Raw genomic sequence first — 25,724 nt, 5'->3', positions numbered from 1 at the left:
CATGGACTTTGTAGCAATTTTCAGTTCCTGTGTGCCTGGCGTACAAAGGCATTAGTATTTACATATAGCCCATGCTTCAAAAAATTTGCAGTGTGTTAGACAATGTTCTCACTACCTTCCTAAAACTAGTTTAGTGGAAAGCCCTTCTGCCAGCAAGGTGTAAAGTTATTTCATAGCACTGTACTACTTTCTACATTCCAGCTGGCTATACTATGGCAAGTTCCCCTAAGTCTGCGCAGTCCCCCTTATCTGCGCATACGCGTATCTGCGCGATTCTAGTAAAAGAAGATATGCAACGAACACAAACTTCACATCTAATGCATAGACAGATATTGATTACAAAATCCGACTCACAATGGTGGAAAAATAATTTAATTTGGGCATTTCGTGTGATAGCCTCAAAATGCAGCCTTTCTCAACAAAATTCCCAAATCGCATGCAAAGTGAATGGGTGCGCAGACATGGGGCACCATTTTTTTGTTCAATCTGAAAATGACTGCCTGAGATTTTTTTCCATGAAAATTATATATTTGTTTTTATGATATACTAGCATTTGGCACACTAACTCATAATGATGTAAGAAACATCAACTGAAAGATTTTATGAAATAAAAAGAAATTCATGTTAAATCTTAAAGAGAAATTCCAGTAGTTGCAGTTAACACTGATTTCATGAGAAAGTCTGTAAAACAAGACTTAATTGCCAGTATATCATCGAGGATCTAGATCTGGTACAGTTATATTAACTGGACTTTGTGAAATCTTGAAATCTACGCTGAAAAATGTTCACACCGAAAATCCCCAACACAGATAAGCGCACGTGGGACAATGTATAATTATTGCTTAGGGCGTCGGGCACGACGCCCTACCCGAATCCCGTGCTTATTTGCTGATTTCTCAGCAATTACACAATTTCTTCCAGAATCCTTTGGCACATGCGTTTTATTTATACAAACAGACACTTTAGTGGTCATTTCATTGGATTCTGTACGAACTCATTTTGATATCGTTACCAAAACTAGCATTTACCTTTAACTCAAATTGTTAGGTGCGCAGACTTGGGGACCACCATCATACTGTTGATCTCGACAGTGGTCTCATCATTTTCTTTTGTTACATTAGACTGGTCAAGATTAAGCTCAGTCAAGATCATGGGCAGGCTGGGCTTCATAAATCAAGTTTGGTGACATAGGTAAAACTTTTCTACAAATGTGATTTCTTGTATGGTTGCACAGCAGTTATACCTGGAAGTCTGTCATCATATTAGCATCTCTTATAAATGATAAAGGTATATTCTTTCTGAAGAACCAGCACTTGATCTATATGCAAGTACTGATTCATTCTTCAAATTCAATGTAGAAATATATTGAGTATTTTCTGTTGATCTTCATTAATATTTGCATGTATGTCTGATGTTTGTTTTCCATCTTGCAGTTCAGCAACATACGAGGGTCTAACAAGCCCAGTCGTAAGGAGAGTTCAGCCAAGCAGCCGCGGATACCCCAATCCAGGCAGAATGTTGCTGATGAATCGGCCGATGCTCAGGCGGAGTACGAGAGGTCTCTGGAGGCTAATCTCACCGACAATGAAGTCCTTGCAGCCTTTGAGAGAATGCTGGTAAGTTCTTGGTTCAAATTTCTCCAAAGCAGGTTCTTCTGTAGGGGTTAATGCACGCACTCCTTGATTTCAGGTTGAATGATTGTATTCCAGTGGGTTCATGCTTCTCCCTATTTTTTCCTTGTGTATCAGTGTCTTTACTGAAGTAATAGACATGGTAGGTTCTGTGGGAGTTTGTATATATAATTTTTATTAATGTAATATTAGAATATAGAAATATTGAAAACGTGTCTCATCCCATGTGTGAACTCCTTGATGTATTTACCCCTGCCGTCCACATCACCCTACACATCAGTCTTTTCTTTTCACTGTGATGTTTTTCCTTCAGCAATTTTCCTCAACAATGAGATATGCAGTGCCCTCTTTAAGATAGCATATCATAAATTACATTAATTTCATGAGGTAAATTCAACTATCATAAAGAAGAAGGACTTAAATAAAGACATAGTAAAAGAGGTAGATACATGCAATATATTTCTTGACAGTCAGATATTAAAGTGAAAGTAGGGGCACAAGATGAATAAATGCCATCCTCTGCATTCAACCAGTACCAGTATCAGTAGCTTTTCTGTGCAAAAGTAATGGAAACGTTTGTCTTCTCCCCCATAAACAAAGCAGAGGTATTGGATGTCAATAATGAAATATATAATGGGAATATGATACATAATAAAACTGAACAAACAAAGACTCAATCTCAAGGTCCGTATTTCAGTCTTACTACTACATGTATCCACCTCTGCATATCCTTTGAAAGAGCATTTATTGTCTTTATTATAATATTCTAAAGATGTACAAGTGATAATAAAAGCCACAGTGTAAATATTGAACACATCCTTCTACAAACAAAAAACAATTGCAATATGGGAATAATAAAAGAGAAATTGATTTGAATTGAATTCATTATTTTCTTGTGAGATCTGATTTTCTTTCTTCCAGTGGGGTGTTTCATAAAGTTCTGCAGGACTTTATGCATGACTGGAACATGTTTCTAGGTGCTAGGTCAGTAACATAGGGATGCATCATTTATTTAGCACAAGAAAGGGTCTCCAGTCATGTGTGAAGTCATTTGTAACTACTATGTATGAACATGTTTATGAAACCATGGACCCTACTACAGTATGTAGTAGGGTCCATGGTGAAACACTCAACAGAGCTGTATTATTGACAATGAGAAAATTGTCAAGAGTAGAGTTGAGTCTTTTTTTTCTTGTCTGTTATTAAAAGCTTGTATGTCTTGGTCCATCAGTTTACGTTGAATACTATCAGAATTGTAATTCTATTTCGATCATTTTTTTTACTCTTTTTTTTTAAAGCAAAATAAAACATTCTAAAAGGAAAAGAGGTCTCTTTGTGTATTATGGCAGACCATAAAGCTGATGATGACCTTGGCGGCTATTGGTTTTTAATTTTTATTTTACTGTAGCCAAAAAAAATCCTTTTACTATGACACAATCTCACCCAAACCATGTCCTTTTCCAATTTTACATTCTATTGATCATCTGTTATGATTGCAGAACTATTTAGATAACTGTCATTTCCTTCACCTGTCTAGATTGATATTGACTTATCAATTATCAATGTGAATAGATTGGTATTTGATATGGTTTACTTTTGATGCCAATACATATTTTTTTGGCTTTCATAGTATAGAAAAAAACGTTCCTTATATTTGTTTTCCTATTGAGAATCAGTGAGGTGTGCTATTACATATATTTCTCAGTTTTCAGTGGTAAAATTGGGTTTGATTTTGATCTCAGTAAAAATACATTTTTTTAAAAGTTACTGTTCAGTATACAATGTAGTGGGATGGGTGGCACTTGTCATCATTCATGAATCATGTTGTAATTATATTGATGTTGTTTCCTAAAACATGAATGATGATTTGTTGAGCTACAGACTTGATTCAGAAGTGGCTGGAATATGTGAGGTGTAAATAGACCAGTTCGTAGTTACTTCATGGGCAATTTTGGTCAAATGACCTTTCATTTCTTTCATCATGATAGGCAGATTTCAAAGCAAGATATTACGTAAGCTTGCCTTACATAGCAGGGTGAAGAAATTGAATAGACCAGGTGACTAGAATAGCACACCAATGAACACTTAATGAAGGTATTTGTTGCATTCTTGCTTTCAATGCATGTTGCACAATGTACTTGACAAACTGTGAAATACCAGTCGTTTGTGGAAGCATTGTTGTTTTTTGTGGATGTAAATGAAAACGACAATTCAAAAGAATATATGAATAATCAAGACATCAAACTTGGTGCTTATCTCATTAGATTTTAAAGCACCATGTCACTTTAGTACAAATGACCTTCTGATCATGCGTAGAATCTTTTGATCATGCGCAGAAATGAACTATGAACTGGCTTATTTGAAAAATGTCTGCTGCTCCTGCTACTCCACCTCCTTCTTCTCCTGTTCCTCCTCTTCCCCACCCTCACCCCCTCTCCCTTTCCTCTTTCTCCTCCCCCTCTCTCCCTCTCCTACTCCTTCCCCATCTCCTTTAGCGATAAACTTGTTTCAATACTCTTCGAACTTGTCAGATTGATGCATTACCTTGGATTAGACAGGGATTTGGAGTGTGGGTGTAAGATGCTTGAAAACTTCATCTCATGATTAAAATCTGTGTCTCAGAAAAAGAAAATTCCATTAGTGATGATACATGTACATACATTATTCACAATGCAATGGGATACTGTGGCTGCAACATCAATCAATTACTCTGTAAAATCATTTTGATTTTCTTATTTTGAATATTGAAAAAAAATTGCTGAAAATTAGATGAGGTTATGTGCACAAACATGTACGGCATTTCAGCTCTTTGGGTGTTAACTTTGTAAATTCAATCCACTTCATAGTACAAGGCCCAGGATTATACAGGTATGAGGATTCTTGCAAGTAATTTGACATTTTCTGGACCTTTAATCTCAAGGCAAGCAGAGAGTAATATTATTAGATGGAAATTCAAGCATGAAATACCATTTGCTCAGTGAAGCTTCATTTTTAATCAAGTTTGACATAGAGGCGTCAAATTTCTCCAAGTATCGCTTTGGCTTTCCAGTTCGCTAATCTAAACTACGATCTAGAAAACATTATAAAGGGTCTTACACAGGGCGATAGAGGTTTTACATGGCTAATGAAGAAAATCTATCCTATGCTACTGGGTGGGTTTACATACACAAATTTTATGTTGATAAAAAAGTCTACAATTGTGAGAATACATGTATGTTTTGCAGTAGTGGCTATCATAATGCTTGCATGTGTAGTAGGCCTTCATGTATCCTTTGCTCTTTATTGAAGTGAGATATTCTAAGACAGTAGAGTGATCACAAATTGTAAGAAAGTAGGGCTGCATAAATGAATATTGTTTTCATTCACAAATGTGAATGGATATCAAATTTATTTTGAATTGATAAAAACATCTAACTAAATCAGCCAATTGGAATGGTCTATGTAAAAGACTTCCTATTTCAGACTCTTCAATTTTTTATTCTATTCTTAAATAATCAAGCTAATAATTTCAGATGGTGCTCAAACTCTCTTACAAAAGAGGGATTTTATGTGTGTCTGAACATAGTATGGAGCCAATAACAAGGTCAAGGCAAACCGGACATTAGATCAGGCTTCAAGGCATTGTCAACATCACCAATAGTATCCTTCATTTGATGCAAGACATTGGCCGTTCTCATCAGTCCAAAGTTGGTCAGTCAGGATTCTAGGCTGAAAGGTCAAGAGATTGTGTTTTTATTTCATATCTTAAATATGATTTATTTAACAATTTAAACGCAAGGTCAATCAGATTTCAATAAAATGGCCACCAGAGTGTTTGCATTTATAAATGCCAAATGATTATGGTTGGAAATGTGTGATCTACTAATCAACCAGTTTTCGTAGGATCCATGGATAAATGGACACAAGAAGCATCTACATGTCTTGACTTTTTTCCAAGTGCGATAACAATACGCTGTCCCAGAGTGATCCTCATTCCTCAGTGTGGTCATATATATGTATTTTATGATTGTACAGAGTGAATACAGTAAGTCTATGAAAATGAACCAGATCTGACCTGTATTTGCAATGATATGGTGGCAATGGCATATTAACTCTAACTTCATTATAAAGTCTCATGAAGTTATTGTTTGCTGCAACTCCATACTCCATACACCCCTCCCATTTATTTGTGAATATTTCCTCTGCTCCTCTCAATAAGAAACTACATGTAGATACATGTAGAGGGTGCACTCTAAATGCTATATATTGTTATTAGTAGTAGTAGTCACAGTATTATTAAATATAATAATTATTATTATTATTATTGTATTCAAACTGTCTGTACATGTAGGTTTATACTGTTTCAGTTTGTCCCTGACGTTTTATGCATTCAGTGAAAAGTCAAGAAGCAAAAAGAAAAAAAAACAATCTATAAAAGTGTTGAAATAATGTGAGCAAAATAAAAATGGAATGGGCCAAGTGACAGTTCTATGTATCTATGGGTGGGGTTGATAGCAGATTGTGAAGAAAGATGAGACATTTGTTCATGTACGTCATTCATTCACATTCTTCACATTTCATGTTTACACCTATCTCTTAAAGCAAAGGAATCATTGATGTACAAGTATAACAATGGAAATATTGTTGACTCATCCATCCTAAAATGAGATTGAGGAATGGTTTTTCTTGATGTACATGTAGATTTTCATTCAAAATTACAATTTGTGTATCACAAGTAAAGTCCAAATCCAATAACAAGTTGATGAATAGAACTGAAAATTTCATAAAAATTAGATGTGAAATTATGGCATTTTTAAGTTTCGCTTATTATATAAAAATAAAAGTTATCTGAATTTTTTTTCCATCTAAAGACATAACTTACTTGTTTAACATTGGATATTAATGCATTTTTAGTGCTATGCTTGATTTTTATCCATATAATTTCAAAACAAATTTGTTGTGGTTGACCTGAAAACCTTGGCAGTGCCATTTTCTGATTTGTGAACCATTCTTGTGTAGCCAATGGCCCTTTAAGTGATGCAGTCAAATATTCAATTGTAACTTTGAACCCGGTTGTCATGAGACTGACAGTTATAATGAATTGTGCAATTGATTACGATTATATCTTCTATGGAGGTTGGATGAATTACAAGTTTATTTGTAGATGGCCTCTAACTTTAAGATCAGACAAGGACTAGATTTCCAGTGTCGTCTTCTTTCAGTTTTATCAGTAACAGCTGTGTTATGGCTACACCTAGTTTGTCCTGAATCCTGGAGGAGATAAATATAGTCTCATCCCACAGACCCCTCAGTTTTTAATAGTGGTTTTTATCTGGATATTAAAAGTGGATATAATCCAAATAGTAAATTTACTTCAATAACTCCATACATCTACTTGATTTGCTAGTTCAGCCCTCTGGACTGCCATACCCGAATAGAACTCCCAAGGATTTAAAAAGCGCGAGCGCGCCCTCTCCCGTTCAGGCTTACTACCCATGATCACCGCGCAACTAGCGTCCATCTTCCTCTTTTGCTTTCGGCAAGCCACCTGTCAAGACGTGCTCAGATAAGTCTCCTAAGAGCTCAAATCTTTTTGAGCTTTGGTATATTATTTTCGCTTATCTGTGGTGCATTCTCCCTTTTAATTTCAATCTTTCCATTTGTGTGTAAGATTGTGTTCAGAATTTACACTTGGCGTGACTTTTTAGACGTGTTTTTGGTGACACTTAAATTGTTTTCTAACGTTTGAGTTCTCGTCGCGCCGCATCGCTAGCGCGTTCGCGAGGCACCGGGCATGGCCTGCCTACGTGGCAGCAAGCCTTCACCACCTGTCATGGTTATTGTTCTTCACGTTCAAAGCGTGGTGGCTTTTGGTGCCGTTTTTGAATTAAATTCTAGACAGCCTCTACACTTTGTTGTCGAGGGTGTTATTGTTATTTCTTTTTGCAGGTTGGGATCTTCAACTCTGTTCCATCCTTGCTTTCTGGAATTGATTTATTAAGATTTTTGATTGATTATTGATTGATTAATTCTTCAATTCTCTTTCCTTTCTGTTCTGAATAAATTTCTTAATTGATATTTTATTCACAGGCGGATCTTAAAGCTCAATTCCTTTTTCCTTCTGTTCTGAATAAATTTCTTGATTGATATTTTATTCACAGGCGGATCTTAAAGCTCAATTCCTTTTCCTTCTGTTCTGAATAAATTTCTTGATTGATATTTTATTCACAGGCGGATCCTAAAGCTCAATTCCTTTTCCTTTCTGTTCTGAATAAAATTCTTGATTAATATTTTATTCACAGACGCTTCGGGGATTGTTTAATTCGGCTTACGCAATTATACCTGATGATTGTTTGGTTATTCAATCCCCCTAAAAAAAAGAAAAAATTTTTTTGTTCTTTACAGGTGGGGTCTCCTTCCTGTTAGAAATTTTTTTGACCTGTCCCGGAATTGTTTTCTTCGTTCAATTCCCTCTTCCCTCCTAGTCTTATATATTTTTTTATTTCGACAGGCGGGCTCTACGATTCCCTTTGAGGATTTACTGTGTCGTTCTTCCTCTTGGAATCGTTACTAGAGACGTTCCTCCTTCCTCCTGTTCTGAATTTCTTTACCTTTCCACAGGAGGTTACTTTTTTTTTTTTTCCTCTTGGAAATTATCGTAAAATTTCTCTTATCTAGGAATTATTTGTCTCTCAATCCCTTTTCTTCCTGCTCTGAAATGCTTGTTTTTGTGTTTCTTCGCAGGTGGAAACTTCTTTCTCTTCTGAACTTGCATTCATTTTTGAATTTTTGTTTCGAATTTTTCCTTCGGGCACAAAAAAAAAAAAAAGAGAATATAGTAGGGGAACCTTGTAGGAGTTCTTTTTTCAAAGTCTCCGACCTCCTTTTTATTTTCTTACAGGCAGATACCTAAACTATTCTTAGGTTCTTCTTCCTCCCTACCCCTCCCCTCTTGTTTTGTTCTGTTTGCTCAAACAAACTCCTTTTAGGAGGAGGGAAAGACCACTCCGGTCTCCACTTTTAATCTAAGCGAGATCTTTGTAAAAAAAAAAAAAAAAATTCTTGTTCTTCCTTTTTCAGGGTAGAGAGAGGTATCTTTGAATGGGACTAACACAGCCCCAGAGGACCTGGTGCCCTCCACGGGGACCGTCCCGATTGCAAGTTACAGAAGTCGGCCGCCTCCAGGCGAGCAGGAGGGACGCCGCGGTGAGCGCCCAGCGGCGGTGAGTATGAGGGTGCGTCGATCAGCATTCCGAATTTGCGGTCGGATGCTAAGAGAAGGAAGGCCAAGACTGTGGTGCCACGGTCTCGGACAAAGGAAAAAGTGGTAGCCAAGGCTTCCAAGCCTAAACTAGGTCCTGCCGCCGCAGCACCCATAGGGCTATGCGACCCACCGGCTACCGGGTCACCAGAAGTCCGGAGGGAGAGTGCGGTTCTCTCCCCCGGCACAGGTCAGGATCTCTGCCGTATAAGTCGTCCTCCGTTGACAGCATCGGGAGAGATCGCCCAGCCCCTGACCGCGAGAGGCGTCACACAGACTGTAACCACAATCTGATCGTGACCACAATCTGACCCCGTCAGATTCGGGTGAAGTTTCGTTGTTGGCGGCCGCCCTGCCAGGGGCGGCAAATCGTAAGAGATCACCCGTGCCTCTTGTGCCTTCTTCTGCTCCGGCCACGCCGGCGGAGCCCGCAAAATAAGAAGAAGAAGAAGAGGTCGAAGGAGAGGTCGGCCAGCCCTGTTGCCATGGGCATTCCTCCTTCAGACCCTCTTATCGGTGGCCAGATGTTACAGTCATACATGTTATGCTGCTATATTCTGCTACCGCGAGAGGCGTCACACATCGGGCTGTGACCACAATCTGACCCCGTCAGATTCGGGTGAAGTTTCATTGTCGGCGGCCGCCCTGCCAGGGGCGGCAAATCGTAAGAAATCACCCGTGCCTCTCATGCCTTCTTCTGCCCCGGCCACGCCGGCGGAGCCCGCAGAAAGAGAAGAAGAAGAAGAGGTCGAAGGAGAGGTTGGCCAGCCCTGCTGCCATGGGCGTTCCTCCTTCAGACCCTTGTGTCGGTGGTCAGATGTTACAGCTATTCATGCTGCTACATTCTGCTACCGCGAGAGGCGTCACACATCAGACTGTGACCACAATCTGACCCCGTCAGATTCGGGTGAAGTTTCGTTGTTGACGGCCGCCCTGCCAGGGGCGGCAAATCGTAAGAAATCACCCGTGCCTCTTGTGCCTTCTTCTGCCCCGGCCACACCGGCGGAGGCCGCGAAGAAGAAGAGGTCGAAGGTGAGGTCGGCCAGCCCTGTTGCCATGGGCGTCCCTCCTTCAGACCCTTGTGTCGGTGGTCAGATGTCACAGCTATTCATGCTGCTACATTCTGCTTTCGAGTAGTGCGGGTTCACCCCACCCTCGACGTCTACTCACCCCGCTGATGCCCCTGAGCATCAAGCGAGACAAGTGGGCAATAACCACCAGACACCCGGGAAATCCTCGAGCGATTCTGTTAAATCGCCAGCCAGTGCACCGACTAACCGGGTGCCCCAAGATCGCGTGTGCTTTCCAGCATTTTCGTCGATCTCAGAGCACGTGTCCCAGCCGACACGCGGGGCCACCCCGGCGCTTACTGGACAACCTCCCGGTTCAGTCCATAGAGCGAGACTCCCTTTACGAGGACAACCCCTATCCCGCGGGCGACTTTTCAGTAAGCGCTCAGGCGCTGCTTGACAAGTATCTACCTCACATCTACCCTCCGAGCGGGGGTATTGATGAAGCAAGGGAGTCCATATTTTCTCGCCCCGCCTCTTCAGGCGCTCCGAGCTCAATCGGCCGAATTGGGGGTCTCGGAGAGTGACGGGGTCGCTCTAGACGAGGCGGCTCCTACGACGAGGAAGCCGCCAGCTCCGTGGGTGTAAACCCACCCCCGCTCTGCTGCTGCCCGGAAGCGCCAGGCTCCGGCGCCGCCGTCTCGAAATTTTCAAGCCTCTCGAGGCTAGCGAGAAGGCAGAGGCAGGGGGGGGCGATTATTATGCAGGTACTCCCGAATTCGCCCTCTACGTCAAGCTCACATACGGCGACGACTCCTTCAGCGGTAACCCTCTCCATTCTTCCCCCTAAGCGGGCCCGTAGATTGGAGGTATGAATCTCTTACATACCGCATGCCGCACTTCTCTCGTGAGAATGTTTGGCTGCTTTGAGAGGACAACCTATCACGTCCGCGGACCGTCCGCCCAGGCGACGGGACCGTCGCTTTTCTGGCCTGAACCTCACTTTCTATTCGAAAGTAAGGGTGCCCTGTCTTACTTAGCTCCTACCCTTGCAACGCCAGAGTCAGGGCTATAGTACAGACACCCGTTCTCCAGCGATCGCCGCTGAAGAGAGGGCGACTCTGATATGAGCACCATCACCGCTCAGCGGTATGTCTCACTATCTCATAGCTCTCCGAGCTTATGAGTATGTATATCGGATCTGAATGTCACGGCGATTAAAAGTTCTCCTGTGCTTAATAATCGCTATGCCTTCACCACCCGATGCATTATGGTTATGTTAACCTATTTGTCTCGTATTCGGGCGGCTCGTACGAACCCTGCCCGAGCTGCCATCACCGGTCGTCCCCCCGGACACCGCCGGCAGCACCCGCACCGAATACGTGGAAGGAATCAGCTTTTCATATGCTAGATATCCCTCCTGTTGACATTCACAGCTGTTCCCCGAGTCTTTCCCGGTTGGGTAAACATCATCTCGGAGGAAAGTAACCGCCGTACATCTCATGAGATTGTTGGCTATGTACGTGCGTTCAAACTTGTTTAAAGCCCCAGGATTCTCTGTCGGCATTCTATGCCTACTTTCTGGGCACACCCACCGTACCGGACTGTGACCACAATCTGACCCCGTCAGATTCGGGTGAAGTTTCGTTGTTGACGGCCGCCCTGCCAGGGGCGGCAAATCGTAAGAAATCACCCGTGCCTCTTGTGCCTTCTTCTGCCCCGGCCACACCGGCGGAGGCCGCGAAGAAGAAGAGGTCGAAGGTGAGGTCGGCCAGCCCTGTTGCCATGGGCGTCCCTCCTTCAGACCCTTGTGTCGGTGGTCAGATGTCACAGCTATTCATGCTGCTACATTCTGCTTTCGAGTAGTGCGGGTTCACCCCACCCTCGACGTCTACTCACCCCGCTGATGCCCCTGAGCATCAAGCGAGACAAGTGGGCAATAACCACCAGACACCCGGGAAATCCTCGAGCGATTCTGTTAAATCGCCAGCCAGTGCACCGACTAACCGGGTGCCCCAAGATCGCGTGTGCTTTCCAGCATTTTCGTCGATCTCAGAGCACGTGTCCCAGCCGACACGCGGGGCCACCCCGGCGCTTACTGGACAACCTCCCGGTTCAGTCCATAGAGCGAGACTCCCTTTACGAGGACAACCCCTATCCCGCGGGCGACTTTTCAGTAAGCGCTCAGGCGCTGCTTGACAAGTATCTACCTCACATCTACCCTCCGAGCGGGGGTATTGATGAAGCAAGGGAGTCCATATTTTCTCGCCCCGCCTCTTCAGGCGCTCCGAGCTCAATCGGCCGAATTGGGGGTCTCGGAGAGTGACGGGGTCGCTCTAGACGAGGCGGCTCCTACGACGAGGAAGCCGCCAGCTCCGTGGGTGTAAACCCACCCCCGCTCTGCTGCTGCCCGGAAGCGCCAGGCTCCGGCGCCGCCGTCTCGAAATTTTCAAGCCTCTCGAGGCTAGCGAGAAGGCAGAGGCAGGGGGGGGGCGATTATTATGCAGGTACTCCCGAATTCGCCCTCTACGTCAAGCTCACATACGGCGACGACTCCTTCAGCGGTAACCCTCTCCATTCTTCCCCCTAAGCGGGCCCGTAGATTGGAGGTATGAATCTCTTACATACCGCATGCCGCACTTCTCTCGTGAGAATGTTTGGCTGCTTTGAGAGGACAACCTATCACGTCCGCGGACCGTCCGCCCAGGCGACGGGACCGTCGCTTTTCTGGCCTGAACCTCACTTTCTATTCGAAAGTAAGGGTGCCCTGTCTTACTTAGCTCCTACCCTTGCAACGCCAGAGTCAGGGCTATAGTACAGACACCCGTTCTCCAGCGATCGCCGCTGAAGAGAGGGCGACTCTGATATGAGCACCATCACCGCTCAGCGGTATGTCTCACTATCTCATAGCTCTCCGAGCTTATGAGTATGTATATCGGATCTGAATGTCACGGCGATTAAAAGTTCTCCTGTGCTTAATAATCGCTATGCCTTCACCACCCGATGCATTATGGTTATGTTAACCTATTTGTCTCGTATTCGGGCGGCTCGTACGAACCCTGCCCGAGCTGCCATCACCGGTCGTCCCCCCGGACACCGCCGGCAGCACCCGCACCGAATACGTGGAAGGAATCAGCTTTTCATATGCTAGATATCCCTCCTGTTGACATTCACAGCTGTTCCCGGAGTCTTTCCCGGTTGGGTAAACATCATCTCGGAGGAAAGTAACCGCCGTACATCTCATGAGATTGTTGGCTATGTACGTGCGTTCAAACTTGTTTAAAGCCCCAGGATTCTCTGTCGGCATTCTATGCCTACTTTCTGGGCACACCCACCGTACCGGGTCGGCGAGTTCACACCAAACTGTACACCGCCAGACCATCGGTCGAGCTCTAACTGTCTATCTTATAGACTGCCCTCTATGTGGGTCAATCTTGCGGGCGTCTCCGCCGCTCCCTCCTTGTGCGGAGTGGTCTACGGTGGATGTCTTTACCGTGCCCGTTAGTCGAATCGGCTTCTTTCTTAGAAATTTTTTCACGGCACACTCGAGTCGCCCCGCATGCTGCTTTCATCCTCCTTCCATGCAAGGCATGTGGCCAGGGTCACCGCACGACCGAGGATGATGTAACAGTGGATGGATGTATGCTTATGCCTTCCTAACCACGATCACTACGACCCGCCTTCTCTCGGGCCGACTGTGGATGAGCCTCTCCATGTAAGTGATTTACTTCACTGGAGTTCTTCTTTTAGAAATTTAGATTCTCATCCCCCGCTGCTTAGGGCGTCATTTTTGCCGCCCCCCCCCCGCAGCTTTTTGGAGCTCCTTATCTTACCGATATCGGACTGTTCCACGCTGCCGCAACCGGCGCCGGCGGTGCTCGCTCTTACGATCACCTGAGAAACAGGCCTTGTGACTGTTTTCATAAACAACTGGTTCTCACCGCAGACTGATGGAAATTTTGTGATTACTTCCTCAAGTCTCCTTCGCTTGTTTCTTCAAGCGAGGACTTCGACACTCTTAGCCAGTTTCCGTCCCTAACTTGATAGGACAGGGCCGTTGCTACCTCATTCGATTCCGTTGGGAATGTAACGGTTGAGGTATCATATCTGGCGATGTCTGTTCGTTTAGAGCATCTCTTGATGGTCGTTTACACGTAATATCGTGACAGATTTTTTTTCGCCAGCTCCCTCTGGCGTACACTTGCTGCTGCTAGGGATTCCCCCGCCCAGCGGACAGCCATCGCAGCCTAGCCTCACGGGCTCTCTCGGCGATGGTGGCTTGAGCCAAGCCACCTCTTCCACCGCGGGCACTGCACCCTCAGATGGGTGCTTCAATCAGTATGGGAGAAAGGGGATCCTGAGTTCTCTCTCGATCACTCGGTCTAACACACTTTTGTCGTGATGTGTACCGCGCTGTATCCCTGACACGCCCGGTTGAGCTGTTTTGACCAGACTGCTCTATTCTACATAGGCAACATGTCCGCGGCATTCCTTATTAACAGGATGGCACTCAGTCGCTTTCTCGACCCTTGTCTGCCTTACGAGTGGTTTTCTTCCTAAATCCCTACTCTCCGTCGTTCCTGGTCCCCTTCGGACCGCTAGTAACTTTTTACCACAGCTCTCTATCAGAATTCTGCAGATTTCTGCCCTCACGCATTTGAGACAGATATCGAATTCTGGGCGTTTTCTCCCACGCGGAGGCTTCCCCTACAGAAATTTCCAAGCTTGCGGGAAGCGTGCGACTAGCTTGCGCAAGCTTGCGGCATGCTAGTAACTAGCATGCGGTTAGCTCAATAAGCGTGTGATATGCGTGCAGAGTAATAGTTAAGCGATCTTTTAGCGAGCAGGGACTGTTCGCTAGCATGCACTCGCTTATTAAGCGAGTGCCCTGCTAGTCGCATGCTAGTTACTAGCAAGCGGCACGCTTAAATTTCGGTAGGGGTTCTGAGATATCTCGCCTTCTCAGGTTGGTCGATTGATCACTTACTGAGCCTTAAAAGCTTCAGTTTTCCGATCACGATTCTTGTTGAAATTTTCAACAAATTTCGATTCTTACGCTCTAGTCAGCAGGTGATGTTGTTCTCCTGACACTAGGCCGAGGGCCCATGATACTTAGTATTCCTGAGTATACAGGGCATTCCTCTCGAGGACATTTTTGAGGGCCGCCTTTTGGCGCTCAACTAACTCCTTCACTTCTTTCTACTTGAAGGACATTCCGTCCAGCGAGGCGAGATTTGCTGCTTCGGCGCTTAAAGCAGCTGCGGCTTTTTCCCCCTCTCCCTAAATTTCGTTGTTTTTGTTTTTTCTTTTAAATTTTCTTAGGCTTACAATTGAAAACATGCCTCCCTACGGTTTGAGTCCGTGCTGGTCTAGCAAATCAAGTAGATGTATGGAGTTATTGAAGTAAATTATGAAAATACTTACCTGATTTTCTTATTTACGAGATAACTCATACATCTACTTGATACCCTCCCACCGACCCTCCGCCTTGCGTAGCAACATGTTTCAACGTATGGGCTTGCGAAAGGTGAGGAAGATGGACGCTAGTTGCGCGGTGATCATGGGTAGTAAGCCTGAACGGGAGAGGGCGCGCTCGCGCTTTTTAAATCCTTGGGAGTTCTATTCGGGTATGGCAGTCCAGAGGGCTGAACTAGCAAATCAAGTAGATGTATGAGTTATCTCGTAAATAAGAAAATCAGGTAAGTATTTTCATACTTGAGAAGTAATGTAGCATTGCAACATTTAGGTTGATGCTTTCAATCACCTGTACAAGTGTAATTATTAGTACAAATAATAAACATGATTAGATATGGTAGGGATTGGTGTCTGTATGCATAGACTACTGTGTGGAATGGAGTATGTTTTGATTATGCCTCCCTGTAGGTGATTTAAGGTCAATACTTGACCTTACATGGCCCAGTGACCTTTGACTGGAAATAAACAGGGTTGATTGTTTATGAATGTATCCCTTGGTTACCTGATAGTCTTGAAGTACACACCTTAAAATATTTACTAAGTTGCATATCAAAGCTGACCAAATATCAGTTGGTATTTTCAAGACTTCATATTTGTTGCCCAAGTTTTAGAGTGAAGCAATTAGGCCTATTCATTAAATCACATTTTTGTAACAAAAACATTAATCACATTTTAAAAAATTATCAAAACTGTAATAACAAATTTATGTCAACAATAGTAGGCCAGAGGGAGAAACTTTGAGTTTCAATTCTCTACATTGAACTTTAATGCACAAATCAGCCAAATATGTGCACAATATCATCATGCACTTGTGTGCACATGTATAGTCACTTGAGCTGTAATAATAATCTGGTACTGTATAGAATATGTTTGTGCATGTATCTTGTTTTAAAATGCAATTGCTATTATGGAATATGAATTGAAAGAGCACATTTCCACAGTGACCTTTTTGAGAGTTGAATACTTGATAAGAGAATGGATGCAGTGCACCCATGGGCCCATCAACTATTCATCCCAGTTCTCCTTGAGTGCAGTGTGACCTGAATTCATATAGTTAGGCCAAGGAGATGTCTCCTTGGTTAGGCCTACATACATTGGTTTGGATTCCATCTTCTTCAGTACAAACATTGCTCACTGGGATATCTTCCAATATACCTGTAGGATTTGTTGAGAACTTGAGGGAAGTCAAGCTGTCACAATATGACTACCAATTATGTTAGCCCCCTTTTTTATAGGTGATGCAAGGCTCCACACTAACTTTTTTTCTTGGTGGCCCAAACAGTCTACCAAAATCATCAATTTCATATTTTGGTGGCCCACAAAGCAAATTTGGTGGCCCTAAAAAATAGACTTTACAATTTATCAAAACTTTGGTAGCCCGATCGGGCCACCAAGTGTTGGATTATACAAAATGTTGGTGGCCCGACTCTCATTTCTGGTTGCCCCAGGACACCGGGCCACTGCTAATGTCGAGCCCTGGGTGATGCCATTTCTTTACATTTCTTTAATGGCCTTGCATGCCCTATTCCTTTGGACATGAAATTTTGCCATTCTACATTCAATTCATTAATATCATACATAAATAAAAATGATTACAAATAGCTTTAGGATGCCCTTAAAGCAGAAGCTTGATAATCATTAATCAAAGGTTCTGGTCCTCCAAGTTTTGGTTGGCTGATATGTTTTATACATGTATGCATGGAGCCAAGTCCATGAGCATGACATGTCTAAATCGAACCATCACAGGGTAATAGCAGGAAGAGGGAAGGAAGTGAAACATTTCCCTTTTGGTAAATTTCAATGTTAATATTGTTATTTTAGAATTAGTTGTCATAATGATTGGCACGTGATGATGATAGCAGACAGACAGAGATTCTTTCCTGTGACAATGGTATTTCTGTATTAATATTACAGATTTGACTTGGAAATGATAATATATACTGTACAGTGTATAGTCACTTGGCTGTGATTCAAGTTGTTTGCAACTTGCAAGTGACATTGAAAGAGAACCTTTGTTGGAAATGGCATGATGAAGTTGAATTCCAGTCTACATTATCTGTGACAAATTGTTATTTTGTACAGAGGATGAAGGAAAAGATCAAATAAAATTCCATTGACTGATTTCTCCAGAACACTGGAATTGATTAACATTTTTTTTCTAGTTGGCCTACTCTGAATTGGAAAATGATTGGTGGATTGGTGCAGTTGCCTTTCAGCATGATAATTGCACCTTGAGGCAAAAATAATATTCATAGTTGAGGAACAAACATTTTATTTTGAGGCATGTTTCTGGAGGATTTGTTCTTTGACAAACAATAATAATTGAATAATCTTTCTGATATTAGTTTCTGTTAGATTTTTGCTATGAAATGTCTGCTTTTGGCAGTGATTCTTCAAAACATGAAGCAAAATTATTTTGTGTCATTCATGTTTCATTATTTTTTAAGGTTTTTGATTTTAGAAAGAATAGTTTAGAGATTGTTTCTGTATGGAAACTTGTTCTATATTGGAGAGTTCTTATACATAAACTTCAATAACAAAACTAATAATGTCAGTTGCTGTGATAAAGGATAGAAGTGTTGTCTCCAGCAGGCTCTACAACATGAAAGACACAAAGGCCCCTATTCTGAAGTTGGTTAAAACTCTGGTTTAAAGATGTAGTTTAACTATGGATAGCCAATTGTGACATAAATAGCAAACAGTAGAGGTTCATTGTATCAGCCAATTCAACTCTCAAGTCATTCTTCACTGTCTTGGAAAGATGAATGTTATAATTATCTTCACCAAGGAAGAATTCAGGAAGAGCATAATAAACATTAGAAATATGTAGGACATTTTTGGCTTCCCATAATTTTAGCACAAAGTTAGACCATGGTCTAAGTTAAACCTGACGTCAGAATATGGGCCAATGTCTGTATAATTCAGTGATTACCCTCAAAGAAATGTTATATTATCTTTTCTTTTCTTCTGTAAATCACAGGAGGATATGGGTTTGACTGATCAGAAGGCTGCACCTTTACGCTCTAGGGATATGAAGATCAAGAGAGACATGGTGCTTCAATACATGAAGAGACAGGGCCCATCAGCTGCGGTAAGTACAGGGGATCCGCAGGCTTTCAAAGACATTCCAGAAACCATGGACCTGTAGTAGGTCCATGAAGAAACATATTGTTTGCTGCATATGTTTCGGATACAAACATGCACATACCACAGGCTGTGGTGTAGTGGGAGTATTGTATACTGACAATATCAAGACCTGCACTACAATAAAGGAAGAAAAAAAAACGTACCTGAAAATTGTTTTCTTTATATTTGAAATTGAAATTGAGCAGAATTGTGGCCAAAGGACTTTGTATCAACTTTTAGGAAGATCTCCAGACTCCCAGGTCAGTGTACACACATATGAAGCAAAGCCTTTCCCCTTATAATTAAAGAACATGTAGGTTTCTTTAATACAGCATAGTGTTTTTTATTGGAAGTTAAGAACAGCATGAAACTACTCCAATGTTTATTGCCTCAATATGTCTCATCTTTATTTTGGTCTTGATTGATGGAGCAGGGAGTGCTCCCTTTCTCAGCATACAAGTATACATTTGAAATATTTTATCAATACTTGTTGGAATCGGAAATGAACTCAATGACTCAATAATGAAATTTATTATAACACCTACACGTGGTAAAAATAAATCAAGAGTTATGGAAGCAACTATGATCATAGTTCTTAAAATGTAAGATCTTAATGTACGTCATCTGAAGTGTTATTTCCTGCTAGGCATGATGATATGATCCATTCACCCCACATAGTATGAAATATATGGATGCTGGAATATGTCTGCATGAGAGCAATTACAATCTCATGCACCTTAGGACAATAACCATGTTATCCTGTATGGATGTATGCAAAGTAATGAAGCAATATTGTGCATCTTAGGGGGAGGTAGTTTCACTTAGCTTGGGGTATATTAAAATCTATAGCAATATTGTGTACCTTAAGGGGTAATACTATGTTTTCTCTAGGGTAATCATGCAATAGCTAGGTGAAACACCCCGGAGGAAGGATATGTGAAGTTGTCTTTGGGTTGTATGGAAAGCAAACATGTGTTTGCTTGATTGATCTCTCAATCTTATGAGTAAGATGGAGAGGCTTTGGATCGGGGGTTTTGCATAAGGTAGCTTAATTGAGGAAAGCTTTTGTGTGTTGTACAAAGTATGTATGGTTAATGTTCATTATAAACTTTTGACTATCCTAAAGTCAACTATGCAAAATCAAAATGATTACAAGCTCATACAGACACAATAGTCCTTCAGGGACTGTATTCAATGTTCTTCCTCCCCAATATCTGATAAATATTATCTCTGTGAGCTTAATGCAGATAGGGATTGTGTGCATTATCAGTGAATAAGCAAAACTGACATGGGGAAGTCATTACTTAAGACTGAGCAAGTTAGCATTGGTTATTGGTGGTGATTTATGTCTTCATAGTTTGTTAACTCCAATAACTTTATGTAACCACCAAATTATTATTTTTTGTAGAAGTAGCATATTTAAAATCCTTGTATCTTGCTTTCATTCTCCAGCCTTAAGCAAGATTTAGATGTTTTGATGATTTTAGATGATTGTTTTGCTCAAGCTCTATGAAATAGCTTCAAGGTGAATTTCAACTTTCGTAGTACTCTAGAGCAGCGAGGGAATGATTATTATAAGAAGTGCTTTTGATATTGTTAAAATTCATGAAAAATGAAGCCTTTCTCTATTCTAATGCTAATATTAGAGGCATCTGCAGAGACTGCCTTTTGAGCTTTTTTTTGGCAGAACCTACAACTAATATCTCATTAAATGTGCAAATATCTATACAGGTTGTACCTGGACTTTATAACATACTGAAACTTGCATATCTTAAACTTCAAAGAAAAAGCATAAATTTATCAACATGTGAAATTGCCTACCATTCTTAGTGTTTTATAGCAACCATGTTGGCTCTCCTACACTGATGGCAGTTTTAGGAGATTTATAAACACCCGTTGATATTTCAGCATTCTAGAATGCTATTTTTTTTTAAATAATTTTTGTAAAGAACCAGTACCAGATATCTGTATGGATTCACCCAAAGCTAGTATTGACAAACCAATCTTTCTTTTTTCTTTACTGTCCAGGGGCGTAACGACTCCCAGATGAAACCTGGTGATTATGTCATCGAGCTGCACAGCACGGCTGCCAGCGATACCAGTAGATACCACTCCATCCTTAGCTCCCTACGTGTGTCTCTCACCAGTAATCCCATTAGCTGGGTGCAACAGTTTGGGGAGAAAGGACTGGATGTCATCTTGAAGATTCTTCAGGATTACAATCAAAGGTTTGTCTCCTTTGGGCTGTGTGGTATGCACATGGTATCATGTGTGTTTGCCAAAATTCCTTTGGCAGTATATGAAATATGCCATGATATGATATATGTTTGTATCAAGTTTACTTCAGGAGAGGACTCCCCCCCCCCCCCATCAAAAAGAGAGAAGGAAAAGAAAACCCAACATTATATGATAAGTATTGGAATAAGTTAAGTGCCATCAGTAAATTGTGAACAGTAGTGAATAATGCATATGATGAAATAAAAATAAATAAACATATAAATAAATCTGTTTAAAATGAATAAAAAAGTAGATAAACCCAGAGATAGAAAACTCTACTAAATTTCAAATGAATTCATATAGAGATAAACAGAAATAAAATGAAAACAATATGAATAGGTACGTAACTTAGGAAATTATAGAATTTTTTTGTAATAGATCATACTGCTCAGCTTTTCAACCTGTTCATATTGAACAAGTACTGCAGTGTATTCATGTGACATGTGCAGTATATGGCATCTAATGGCAAAGTGTACTTGTTAGATAGTCCATTAATTCATTAGTCTTTTCTCTCTTTCCCCTCGTACCGATCATTTTAGGGAAGGAAAGAAGTATGCAGATGTGAGGCATGAATGTATAAAATGTATCAAGGCTTTCATGAACAACAAGTACGGAATTCAGACGGTATTTGCCAAGGACCGTGCCATCATCCACATAGCATCAGTGTTGAATCCACAGTATGAAAACATGATGATCGATACAACCAAGCTTTTAGCTGCTGTCTGCTTTGTGCCTCCTGATGGGTAAGTAGTAGTTGATGGAAAGATGGTAGAATGGTGAAGGAATGATAGAAGGTTAAACGATGAAGAAGGATTGATAGTAAAATAATGAAGAAAAAATTCCCAGAAGAAATCTGAATATTTAATATTGAAGGGATCGTCTAGTTGGGGGAAAGAAAAGAAAGAAAAAAAAAGCATAAGCTTTCAAATTTTTGTGATAATATTAATCAAGAATTAATAGAATGGAAGAGAAAGATTATCCACTGCAAAGGATTGTTCTTTAAATATAATGACACATAAAAGCTGAAACAGTTTGATGGACAATTTCATTGTACTAAACATGCAACACACATGGCTTTCAGCAGAAATCCATATAGCTATCATCATTTTGATGAATTCAATAATTACAAGATACACAGATTTCATAGGTTGAGAAAGTTTTTGTTTTCTCACAATTCAAATTCACTGGATCAATCTAAACAGTCATGCTGCAAAAGAATGCATGACAGCATTCATATATTTGAGATCCTAAATCAGGGTTCTTTGACTAGAGGGTTTCAAATGTCTTGTCACTATCAGAAATTTTGGAAAATGCATGCTTTAGGAGAGATCCTGGCATGATCCTTTTCTTCCTTGTTATTGAGTACACTATGAAGTATGCTTGAGTTTTGGATGAATACTTGATATTAGCTCCTAAATGCATTTTGTTGATTTGGGAAGAAGGAAGTTTTCTACATTTTAGGATACTACATATCTCACAGAATTAGGTCATCTTTCAGCAAAGATTTAGTAGCAGATCACAAGGATCACAGCTAATAAGGTCATTGCCCTGCAGTTCCAAAGTGATTATTACCTACCTTTCACTTTAAATATATGATGTAGAGCTGAAACAAATTTTTATCTTGCAAACAACACTGGCACCAGGCTACAGTCTACACGGCCAACAGAACACTGAAAGAACTGATAGCAAACTTTGACAAAATAACAAACATATAGGCAACTACTTATAATAATCAGTGGTTTTCACTGGACTATTTGTTAAAAGCTCCTGAACCTCTTCCATCTGATTGGCACAGAGCAATTATTTGACTATTTGTTTTATGAAATCCTCCCCTGCCTGGCAAAGTTTGGGAATTAGTTGAATAACACATTTATGAACAATAACCTAAAAACAGGTTCCACTTTTAAAGAAGGTTATCTATCTAGTTTAATTGTTGTGTAGTGGTGCCACATTGCTGTTAGTTTCCTTCCTCAGTCAACTTCCAACTCCCTGTCTTAGCTTGCTTTAGTTTTGTTTTGACAACTCAAGTCAAGATACAAATAAATCACATACAAATAGAATGTGTTTAGTGTAATTAACAGCTAGTGTAATGTTTACTGTTTATTTCTAAATGGTTAAACAAACATCAGTTGCAAAACAACTCACTTTTCAGTACTGATGTGGTAAGCATTGCCTGAATAATCCATTGACACATCTTTCATCGATGTACAATCTGGCTCTAATGGGGGAATTCCTGAATGGTCTAATGAGATTTCCTTTCCCTTTCACCTGTTAAACCAACAACTGATCGCTTGTTTTCATTTCTCACTCTTTCTCTTTCCTTTCCTCTTCTGTTCTCTTGAATTCTCCACTTTCTCCTTTCCCTTCTCCACCCCCCCCCCTTTCTCTCCCTCTTTCTTTTTTTCAAATGTTTCTTTGTTAACATCATTTATATCTCATACAACTTTCTTTTCATTCAACTATACAATATATTGCTCTCCAGAGCTTTCAAAATTGGCCTTGCGACTTGTTGCAATAATTTGGTTATTGCATGCAATTCCAATTAAATAGTTGCACACCCAATGTTGAACTTTGATTTGTAAGGTACCACCCCCCCCCCCCCTTTCATAACATTTCAGTCCAACCTTCTGTCATCTTTCCCATTTTTCATTTGTTTTATGCATGAACATATTCCAGTTTTCTGTCTTTCTTTCTTCGGAACCTCCTACCCCCCTCCCCTTCCCCCCCTCTCCCTCTCTTTGTCTCTCTCCCTCTCTCTTTCTTATTTTCCCCCCTCTGTCTGTCTTTCTCTTATGTAGTCTCCCCCTTCTGCCCCTCTCCATTGCTAACAGCTGATCATTAAGAAGTCATCGATTATCCCATCATTAGACCGCATCCTGTTCTTTGTGGTTGTTCAAGATTACAGTCTTGATCTTAGGATAAGCCTTTTGTCATTGGACTTGAACAATTGCAATCCTTGCCATATCATGACCCCCTTTTAGAAGAACTTTGTTGCCAGAAAGCAGAACAATAATGAACATTCCAAACACATTTACAGTTATAAAGTACATGTATGGAGTCAAGTTCATTATATGAACCTTTTCAGAGAAGAGTGTTTGTATTGATCATGATATTGCAACTCATTTGAATCGGCCTTCTATATTTTTACTGCAGATGACCTACAGTGTATATATAAGTATACATTTATTTTGGCTCACACAGGTGATGTTCAAGAGGGTGAAAGTACATCACATATATTTAATAAAAAAAGTTAAATGCAATAGAAGTATAGAAACCTGAAATAATTATGAAACAAAAAAGTTCAAAATGTAAAATATCAAAGAAAGTGTGAAAATACAAACCTTAGCAAAGATTCCGAATTTAAACTTTGAACAAACCTTGATCCAAACGACTTCACTGGAATATTGTTAGTTTGATCTGTCTCTTTAACTTTTATTAGAAGTAATGATATAAAATATAGATATCTAGTAATAGTTAGCATTAGTGAAAATCAAAATTTTATCTAGATCTTTAACATTGCATAAGGTTAATCATTTTAATTGAATTGTGTTCAAGCTCAAACTTGCATTACCATTATTGACAATAATTGCAAATTGGTATTTTAATCGTACACTGGATTACATGAATTGATTGCAAAGAACAACATATTTTTGTGGAGAAACTTTAGAAATGCATTTAGTGTTAGAATTAATATCTCAACTTGCTTTCACTTTCATGAGATTAAATAAAAAAAAGGTGTCTTGATTTTTATTGTAATCATATGATGTAACTCAAGAAGTAAAAGTAGATTTCGTGTTCATGACACGATGGAATCCAATATCCTGTGGGCAGCTTAGAAAAGCATTGCTTGGATTAAACTATGAAATGAACACCTAGAATCACATGATTGAAAATACACCCCAAAACTAAATCAAAATGGCTGCCAAGATCAACAAGGTTCTAGAAAGGTATGCAAGATCTTCTAGAGCACCGCTACTAGTTGCCTATTGAAAACAAGCGGTATTTGGTTGAAAAACATTATTATGGCAAAGTATGGATTTCAGAAATGATGTATACATGAAAGAAAATGACTTGGATATTGAAATACAATGTATGGGTCATAATTTTGGTTTTTTGAAAATTGATGGTTTGGCATAAAGAAATCCCAATAGCATTCAGAATCATTCTGAAATTTTGCAATTCAGTAATAATCAAAACTATTTGTTTTTAGCTTTGTTCTATTTGTTTTTAGACGATATGTTTACAATGATGATTAGCATATGTATAGCTCTGTCTATCTAGAAATTATATACATGTATATATTGAGACGCACACTTCTTATTATCCTGGCTTTACAATGAAAACAAAAACAAAAATATTATTGAGTCCACAGTTGAAAACAATGTTATCTTCTCAAAATATGTTTTTGTTTTGATTTGTCTTGTTGGGGATGGAATCGTGTATAAACAACAGCCCTTCCAACTTTTCCATGATGACCCATTATTGACCTTAAAACACACATTGATCATATTAGACATTAGGTGTTTGCTTTCTAATTATCACCCAGGGGTTCAGTAAAGACACCCGGAGGGGCAAACATGCACCCTTCTGCCAAATCCAGACCCTCTTCCTGGGCAGCATTAAAGTGTTTGTTCCTCAACACTGAGATGGACCTCATTAACACTCGTACCCTGGCTTCCTTATTTGTTCCTTTTGCTTATTCCCCAAGAATGTTTTTAAATCAGTAACACATTCGGGTATGGACTCCTACAAATGAGGTACCATTAAGCTCTCTATAATCAGTATAAAGGGTAACTTGCCTTAAGAGTAGTGGTCAGTTATTTACCCGTTCATTCAGTGGAATTGTAATTTGGATTATGTCGAAATGTGTGTTTTACTTTGTTGCAAGAAAGTGACAAAGGCTGTTTATAGGTAAGTCATTGCACGATCATTTCTACCAAGCTAGCTGATTTATTCCCTTTCTCT

The 25,724-nt window shown here is 40.6% G+C and overlaps 1 protein-coding gene across 3 annotated transcripts in view; it reads left to right on the top strand.

Annotated features, from left to right (window-relative positions):
* LOC121411918 (protein diaphanous homolog 2-like) overlaps positions 1-25,724 on the top strand; it is a 68,023-nt gene that overhangs the window by 10,845 nt on the left and 31,454 nt on the right. For all 3 annotated transcript variants that reach the window (XM_041604832.1, XM_041604823.1, XM_041604814.1), the window contains exons 2-5: positions 1,434-1,616; positions 18,337-18,447; positions 20,511-20,710; positions 21,299-21,502. In XM_041604832.1, coding sequence (XP_041460766.1) covers positions 1,434-1,616; positions 18,337-18,447; positions 20,511-20,710; positions 21,299-21,502 — 698 coding nt within the window. The remainder of the gene's footprint in view (positions 1-1,433; positions 1,617-18,336; positions 18,448-20,510; positions 20,711-21,298; positions 21,503-25,724) is intronic.

Source organism: Lytechinus variegatus, chromosome 1 (genome assembly GCF_018143015.1).
Source record: "Lytechinus variegatus isolate NC3 chromosome 1, Lvar_3.0, whole genome shotgun sequence".
Classification (NCBI taxonomy): Eukaryota; Metazoa; Echinodermata; class Echinoidea; order Temnopleuroida; family Toxopneustidae; genus Lytechinus; species Lytechinus variegatus.
Note: the sequence above shows the minus strand (reverse complement) of the source record. Positions and strands in the feature narration are given on the sequence as shown.